The 9,227-nt window shown below is 57.2% G+C and overlaps 1 protein-coding gene across 1 annotated transcript; it reads left to right on the forward strand.

Moving 5' to 3' along the window:
• The first annotated feature begins 250 nt into the window (after nucleotides 1–250).
• On the forward strand, nucleotides 251–2,225 carry LOC142484998 (E3 ubiquitin/ISG15 ligase TRIM25-like). The gene is given in 2 exon segments (XM_075584236.1): nucleotides 251–1,776; nucleotides 1,779–2,225. Coding segments are annotated over 2 exon segments (1,527 nt in total). The 5' UTR covers nucleotides 251–287; the 3' UTR covers nucleotides 1,817–2,225.
• The last annotated feature ends 7,002 nt before the right edge of the window (nucleotides 2,226–9,227 follow it).

Consider the following 9,227-nt stretch of genomic DNA (forward strand, 5'->3'; position numbering starts at 1 on the left):
ACATGCTGAGGTGTATAACTCACAGCTGACTTAAAAGGATACCTAACCCCTGAAGTGCAACACCTGTCACATGTCACCAAACGCCTCATGTGAGCACAGATAGGTAACATGCTGCATATTCTTATATCTACTCTTATTCCTCATATTGTATACTGCAGCCAGGAACTTACAGGGTTAATAGTCTGGGTAACAAACTCCCGCCCCTGTGTGCTGAGAAGGGGAACGCCCCACTGGTTATATGAGAGAGAGGAGAATGTAAGTTTTGTTTCCTGTTGCTGCTTCCAAGCATGGCGTCTGCTGGTCTGAGAGAGGAGCTAACCTGCCCCATCTGCCTGAGCACTTATACCCAGCCTGTAATGCTGAGATGTGGGCATAACTTCTGCCAGGGCTGTATTGGGAGTGTGTGGGATTCCCAGGAGGGATCTGGGCTTTATACCTGTCCTGAATGCAGAGCAGAGTTTCAGGAGCGTCCTGCACTGCAGAGGAACCTGAAGCTGTGTAACATAGCGGAGCGTTTCCTTTCTACTCAGCCGGAGCAGGAGGAGGCTGTGATCTTCTGCACTTACTGTGTTACCTCCTCTGTACCCGCTGCTAAAACATGTCTGCATTGTGACGCCTCCCTGTGTGATATTCACCTAGAGAGACACAGCAAGTCAGAGGAACACGTCTTATCTGAGCCAACCACCTCCTTAAAGACCAGGAAATGCCCCGTCCACAAGAAGCTCTTGGAGTGTTACTGCACTGAGGATGCTGCCTGTATCTGTGTGTCCTGCTGGGTGTTTGGGGAGCACAGGGGACACCAGGTGGAGTCGCTGAATGAGGCCTCTGAGAAGAAGAAGGAGAAACTGAGACATGTTCTGGAGAAACTGACCTCAGTGAGAGAGGAGACTGAGAAAAGAGCCCAGAGTCTGCAGGAACGCAGGAGAGAAGCGCAGGAAAAAGCAGCTGGGGTAACAGCCCGAGTCACTGCCCTGATTAGGGACATCAGGGCACAGCTGGAAGTCCTAGAGAAGCGAGTCCTGAGTGAGATCACCAGGTGGGAAGAGCAGGTTTCTCTCCGAGTCTCTGATCTAATCCAGCAGCTGGAAATAAAGAAGGACGAGCTGTCCAGGAAGATGCTTCACATTGAGGAGCTGAGCAACATCACTGATCCATTAACTGTCTTACAGGGACGGGAATCAGACAATGCTGACTTCTGTGATGCTGAGGAGGGAGGTAATGAGGACAGAGAGAGAGGGGGTAATAAGGTCCCTGCTGTAGGGGATTTGTATGAGGTTCTGATCCCACTGACCTTACAGAGATTAGCTGATATTGTGACTGATCTAAAAGCAAAGAGCGGGTTCTGTGTGCAGGGGGATTCAGGCATATTACTGGATGTAAATACAGCTGCTAATAATGTATCTGTATCAGGTGACCTGAAAACTGCATCCTGGTCAGTAACAGACCAGTTACGCCCGGATACACCAGAGAGATTTGTGCATCATCAGGTTTTAAGCAGCAGGAGTTTTTCCTCAGGACAACATTACTGGGAGGTGGAGATCAGTGACTCAGGGGGCAGGGGGGTAGGGATTTCCTATCCCAGTATAGTAAGGAAAGGAGGTCAGTCCCTCATAGGAGAGAATAAGAAGTCCTGGTGTTTGCGCATGCAGGGTAATTATCATGCAGTGATACATGACACAATACGTACACAGATATACCCCGAGTTTCCCGTGCAGAGATTAGGAATATACCTGGACTATGAGGCCGGGCGGCTGTCCTTTTATCAGCTGTGTGACCCGATCAGACACTTACACACCGTCACTGCCACCTTCACTGAGCCTCTTCATGCTGCGTTCTGTGTATGGGGTAATGGCTGGGTCAGAATCAGGAGCTAGGAGTACTGATCCCGGCCCAGCAGGGGAACCCATAGATATAGTATATATTGTGTTTGTGGGTTTGTGTGCGCTCTCATTGGGTCTCAAGCTCTCCCATTGGCTGACTGCGGGGCGGGCCTTGGCTCTGATTGGCTCTCATTGCCTGACTATGGGGCGGGGCCTTGTGGGGGAGGGGGAGGGTTGTGGTTACCACAGATCTGCGCATTGATTGGTTGAATTATTATGATGTCACAGTTTTACACGGGATTCTGGGGCTTGTAGTTCACGTCTGTAACTAAAATTGTAACGGAAGAGAAGCAGGACTACAACTCCCAGAAGCCCCTGCAGGGAAGAGAGACCACATGACAAGAGACGGCCAATCTCAATCAGTGCAGTTGTGGAGAGAGAAAGAGACATAGGGTGAGTAAGTGGGAGAGACATCACAGGCAGACGTGTGGGGTGATTGCACACACAGACAGGACCCACAGCCCCTCACATCTGTCCCTCCCACTGCAGGGGGACACAGACAGGACCCACAGCCCCTCACATCTGTCCCTCCCACTGCAGGGGGACACAGAGAGGACCCACAGCCCCTCACATCTGTCCCTCCCACTGCAGGGGGACACAGACAGGACACACAGCCCCTCACATCTGTCCTTCCCACTGCAGGGAGACACAGACAGGACCCACAGCCCCTCACATCTGTCCCTCCCACTGCAGGGGGACACAGACAGGACCCACAGCCCCTCACATCTGTCCCTCCCACTGCAGGGGAACACAGACAGGACCCACAGCCCCTCACATCTGTCCCTCCCACTGCAGGGTGACACAGACAGGACACACAGCCCCTCACATCTGTCCCTCCCACTGCAGGGGGACACAGACAGGACCCACAGCCCCTCACATCTGTCCCTCCCACTGCAGGGTGACACAGACAGGACACACAGCCCCTCACATCTGTCCCTCCCACTGCAGGGTGACACAGGCAGGACCCACAGCCCCTCACATCTGTCCCTCCCACTGCAGGGGGACACAGACAGGACCCACAGCCCCTCACATCTGTCCCTCCCACTGCAGGGTGACACAGACAGGACACACAGCCCCTCACATCTGTCCCTCCCACTGCAGGGGGACACAAACAGGACACACAGCCCCTCACATCTGTCCCTCCCACTGCAGGGGGACACAGGACACACAGCCCCTCACATCTGTCCCTGCCACTGCAGGGTGACACAGACAGGACCCACAGCCCTCACATCTGTCCCTCACACTGCAGGGAGACACAGACAGGACCCACAGCCCCTCACATCTGTCCCTCCCACTGCAGGGGAACACAGGACACACAGCCCCTCACATCTGTCCCTTTCACTGCAGGGGGACACAGACAGGACCCACAGCCCCTCACATCTGTCCCTCCCACTGCAGGGTGACACAGACAGGACCCACAGCCCCTCACATCTGTCCCTCCCACTGCAGGGAGACACAGACAGGACCCACAGCCCCTCACATCTGTCCCTCCCACTGCAGGGTGACACAGGACACACAGCCCCTCACATCTGTCCCTCCCACTGCAGGGTGACACAGACAGGACCCACAGCCCCTCACATCTGTCCCTCCCACTGCAGGGTGACACAGACAGGACACACAGCCCCTCACATCTGTCCCTCCCACTGCAGGGGGACACAGACAGGACACACAGCCCCTCACATCTGTCCCTCCCACTGCAGGGGGACACAGACAGGACACACAGCCCCTCACATCTGTCCCTCCCACTGCAGGGGGACACAGGACCCACAGCCCCTCACATCTGTACCTGCCACTGCAGGGGGACACAGACAGGACACACAGCCCCTCACATCTGTCCCTCCCACTGCAGGGGGACACAGACAGGACACACAGCCCCTCACATCTGTCCCTCCCACTGCAGGGTGACACAGACAGGACCCACAGCCCCTCACATCTGTTCCTCCCACTGCAGGGGGACACAGGACACACAGCCCCTCACATCTGTCCCTCCCACTGCAGGGGGACACAGACAGGACACACAGCCCCTCACATCTGTCCCTCCCACTGCAGGGGGACACAGACAGGACCCACAGCCCCTCACATCTGTCCATCCCACTGCAGGGTGACACAGACAGGACACACAGCCCCTCACATCTGTCTCTCCCACTGCAGGGGGACACAGACAGGACACACAGCCCCTCACATCTGTCCCTCCCACTGCAGGGGGACACAGGACACACAGCCCCTCACATCTGCCCCTCCCACTGCAGGGTGACACAGACAGGACACACAGCCCCTCACATCTGTCCCTCCCACTGCAGGGGGACACAGACAGGACCCACAGCCCCTCACATCTGTCCCTCCCACTGCAGGGGGACACAGGACACACAGCCCCTCACATCTGTCCCTTCCACTGCAGGGTGACACAGACAGGACCCACAGCCCCTCACATCTGTCCCTCCCACTGCAGGGGGACACAGACAGGACACACGGCCCCTCACATCTGTCCCTCCCACTGCAGGGAGACACAGACAGGACCCACAGCCCCTCACATCTGTCCCTCACACTGCAGGGTGACACAGACAGGACACACAGCCCCTCACATCTGTCCCTCCCACTGCAGGGTGACACAGACAGGACCCACAGCCCCTCACATCTGTCCCTCCCACTGCAGGGAGACACAGACAGGACCCACAGCCCCTCACATCTGTCCCTCCCACTGCAGGGTGACACAGACAGGACACACGGCCCCTCACATCTGTCCCTCCCACTGCAGGGGGACACAGGACCCACAGCCCCTCACATCTGTCCCTCCCACTGCAGGGAGACACAGACAGGACACACAGCCCCTCACATCTGTCCCTCCCACTGCAGGGGGACACAGACAGGACACACAGCTGTCCCTCCCACTGCAGGGGGACACAGGACCCACAGCCCCTCACATCTGTCCCTCCCACTGCAGGGGGACACAGACAGGACACACAGCCCCTCACATCTGTCCCTCCCACTGCAGGGGGACACAGACAGGACCCACAGCCCCTCACATCTGTCCATCCCACTGCAGGGTGACACAGACAGGACACACAGCCCCTCACATCTGTCTCTCCCACTGCAGGGGGACACAGACAGGACACACAGCCCCTCACATCTGTCCCTCCCACTGCAGGGGGACACAGGACACACAGCCCCTCACATCTGCCCCTCCCACTGCAGGGTGACACAGACAGGACACACAGCCCCTCACATCTGTCCCTCCCACTGCAGGGGGACACAGACAGGACCCACAGCCCCTCACATCTGTCCCTCCCACTGCAGGGGGACACAGGACACACAGCCCCTCACATCTGTCCCTTCCACTGCAGGGTGACACAGACAGGACCCACAGCCCCTCACATCTGTCCCTCCCACTGCAGGGGGACACAGACAGGACACACGGCCCCTCACATCTGTCCCTCCCACTGCAGGGAGACACAGACAGGACCCACAGCCCCTCACATCTGTCCCTCACACTGCAGGGTGACACAGACAGGACACACAGCCCCTCACATCTGTCCCTCCCACTGCAGGGTGACACAGACAGGACCCACAGCCCCTCACATCTGTCCCTCCCACTGCAGGGAGACACAGACAGGACCCACAGCCCCTCACATCTGTCCCTCCCACTGCAGGGTGACACAGACAGGACACACGGCCCCTCACATCTGTCCCTCCCACTGCAGGGGGACACAGGACCCACAGCCCCTCACATCTGTCCCTCCCACTGCAGGGAGACACAGACAGGACACACAGCCCCTCACATCTGTCCCTCCCACTGCAGGGGGACACAGACAGGACACACAGCTGTCCCTCCCACTGCAGGGGGACACAGGACCCACAGCCCCTCACATCTGTCCCTCCCACTGCAGGGGGACACAGACAGGACACACAGCCCCTCACATCTGTCCCTCCCACTGCAGGGGGACACAGGACACACAGCCCCTCACATCTGTCCCTCCCACTGCAGGGGGACACAGACAGGACACACAGCCCCTCACATCTGTCCCTCCCACTGCAGGCGGACACAGACAGGACACACAACCCCTCACATCTGTCCCTCCCACTGCAGGGTGACACAGACAGGACACACAGCCCCTCACATCTGTCCTTCCCACTGCAGGGGGACACAGACAGGACCCACAGCCCCTCATCTGTCCCTCCCACTGCAGGGGGACACAGATAGGACCCACAGCCCCTCACATCTGTCCCTCCCACTGCAGGGGGACACAGACAGGACACACAGCCCCTCACATCTGTCCCTCCCACTGCAGGGGGACACAGACAGGAACCACAGCCCCTCACTTCTGTCCCTCCCACTGCAGGGGGACACAGGACCCACAGCCCCTCACATCTGTCCTTCCCACTGCAGGGGGACACAGACAGGACCCACAGCCCCTCATCTGTCCCTCCCACTGCAGGGTGACACAGACCGGAACCACAGCCCCTCACATCTGTCCCTCCCACTGCAGGGGGACACAACAGGACACACAGACCCTCACATCTGTCCCTACCGAGTGACGTCACTTCCCCCTCCCACGGTTGGGCGCGCGCAGAGGAGAGAGGAGAGAGATCCGGGAAGCAGCGTGCGCGTCAGCGTGGATGTGCGACCCTGGGAGGGGGAAGTGACGTCACTCGGTGCCGCGGATGCAGGAAACCAGCGCCCGAGGTGGCGCCGAACTGTAGGCTGTGCTGCCGTGCGTACCCAATGCCTGATGTTTGCTGCAGCCATGCGCGCCTGCACTTGTATTTACACACAGCCCCTCATTTGCTAAAATTATTATCATTTCCGTGATGGTTTATATTTGATGTTGTATCATATCCCTGTAATACTCAATAAAATGTAAATTATACAAAAAAAACAAACCAGTTGGTAAAATAGTTCAGTGTTTTGTCCCTTTGGCTGTGCTGGGTAAAATGTCCATTTGGGTTTAAAACTTGTATGTCTCATATTTCCTCCCAATCCGACCTCCGAGGGGTTATTTTCCTGCGTGTCTGGGCCTGCAATGTCCTCTAGTAATACAATCATTTCTCCCAAGGAGTGCTGTTCTCTCGGGTTAAAACCAGCAGGAAAGTCGGGTTTCGTGTCATTGCTCTTGGTTTTGTTTAAGAAATGACGTTTTAGTGGCAGCTTTCTTATAAGCCTGTACAGGTCCATAAACAGATGGGAGAGGACAGGGTTACTGCTGGGTGCAAGGACAGAAGACCTTTCTCTGGATTGCCCATGTGTGGGGTATTGAGGGTTTGTGCGGAAACATTAAAGATGATCTTTGCTTTACCTAATTTGTGTGGCTTTGTTTGTTTCCTTTGTTGACCCTCTTTGCCCCCCTCTGCAACCTCTTTTTCTAACGTTTCTCGTTCTCTCTGTGTCGGGAGTAGTTGTTTCTTGTTGAAATGTGTCGGAGCTGTCCCTTCTTGCTCGACTCGTCCCTTTGCTGTTGCCTGTGTTTCTCTCCCTAAAAAAGGAACCGGAGTGGACTGTGCGGGGGTTTCTATCAGAAGTACCTTGGGTCTTGCCCCCTCAGGGTCTTCAGTATGTGGTTTATCTTTTTTGTGGGTACTAGTTGTTACCACGCCCTCAGCCCTCTGTTCTTCTGGTACTGGTGGATGAACTCTGCTGTTACCGCTTGGTGTATGGTGATGTCTGGGACCTGGTGTGTATTCCTGGTATCGGAAATTGGCATGTCTCCAGTTGGGCTGGGACTGTCTACGGGTCTCCTGAGAACAGTCTACGGGTCTCCTGAGAACAGTCTACGGGTCTCCTGAGTACAGTCTACGGGTCTCCTGAGAACAGTCTACGGGTCTCCTGAGAACTGTCTACGAATCTCCTGAGAACAGTCTATGGGTCTCCTGAGAACAGTCTACGGGTCTCCTGAGAACAGTCTACGGGTCTCCTGAGAACTGTCTACGGGTCTCCTGAGAACTGTCTATGGGTCTCCTGAGAACTGTCTACGAATCTCCTGAGAACAGTCTATGGGTCTCCTGAGAACAGTCTATGGGTCTCCTGAGAACAGTCTACGGGTCTCCTGAGAATAGTCTACGGATCTCCTGAGAACCCCTTAGTCTCAGTATAGGACGGAGGACAGAAGAGTTAAGATAATAAGGCTTACTGTATATACAGAGGTGGCCAACATTTATTGCCAGCCGTGCCACGCTGCACCGACACATGCACGACTCACCAGCAGAAGAAGTGCCACGGGTGCATATAGTGGTAGTGTGTGTGTGTGTGTGTGTGTGTGTGTGTGTGTGTGTGTGTACAGTATATCTATATATATATATATATATATATATATATATATACTCAAACCGTTGTATGCGTGTCTGTTTGTCCTGTGTCTAGGGGCAAGCACATTGGACCTTTGGCCCGTCACTCCGCCTCAGGCCAATGAGATGGCTCCCTTGGCCCGCCCGCTCCCGCACACCTCTCATTGGCCTGAGGCGATGGCTCCCTTGGCCCGCCCGCCCCCGCACACCTCTCATTGGCCTGAGGCGGAGTGACGGGCCAAAGGTCCAACACACACACACAGACACAGAGACAGACACACCTACCTCCCGCCCAGGTAAGTAACTAAACCGTCGCCTCCCCTCCCAGCGCACACCCCTGCCGCCGCCTCAAACCCCTGTGCCTCCCCTCCCAGCGCAAAACCCCTGTGCCTCCCCTCCCAGCGCAAAACCCATGTGCCTCCCGCTGCCTCCAACCCCTGTGCCTCCCCTCCCAGCACAAAACCCCTGTGCCTCCCGCTGCCTCCAACCCCTGTGCCTCCCCTCCCAGCGCAAAACCCCTGTGCCTCCCCTTCCAGCGCAAAACCCCTTTGCCTCCCCTCCCAGCGCAAAACCCCTGTGCCTCCCCTCCCAGCGCAAAACCCCTGTGCCTCCCGCTGCCTCCAACCCCTGTGCCTCCCCTCCCAGCGCAAAACCCCTGTGCCTCCCCTCCCAGCGCAAAACCCCTGTGCCTCCCCTCCCAGCGCAAAACCCCTGTGCCTCCCCTCCCAGCGCAAAACCCCTGTGCCTCCCCTCCCAGCGCAAAACCCCTGTGCCTCCCCTCCCAGCGCAAAACCCCTGTGCCTCCCCTCCCAGCGCAAAACCCCTGTGCCTCCCCTCCCAGCGCAAAACCCCTGTGCCTCCCCTCCCAGCGCAAAACCCCTGTGCCTCCCCTCCCAGCGCAAAACCCCTGTGCCTCCCCTCCCAGCACAAAACCCCTGTGCCTCCCCTCCCAGCGCAAAACCCCTGTGCCTCCCCTCCCAGCGCAAAACCCCTGTGCCTCCCCTCCCAGCGCAAAACCCCTGTGCCTCCCCTCCCAGCGCAAAACCCCTGTGCCTCCCCTCCCAGCGCAAA

Source organism: Ascaphus truei, unplaced genomic scaffold (assembly GCF_040206685.1).
Source record: "Ascaphus truei isolate aAscTru1 unplaced genomic scaffold, aAscTru1.hap1 HAP1_SCAFFOLD_505, whole genome shotgun sequence".
NCBI lineage: Eukaryota > Metazoa > Chordata > Amphibia > Anura > Ascaphidae > Ascaphus > Ascaphus truei.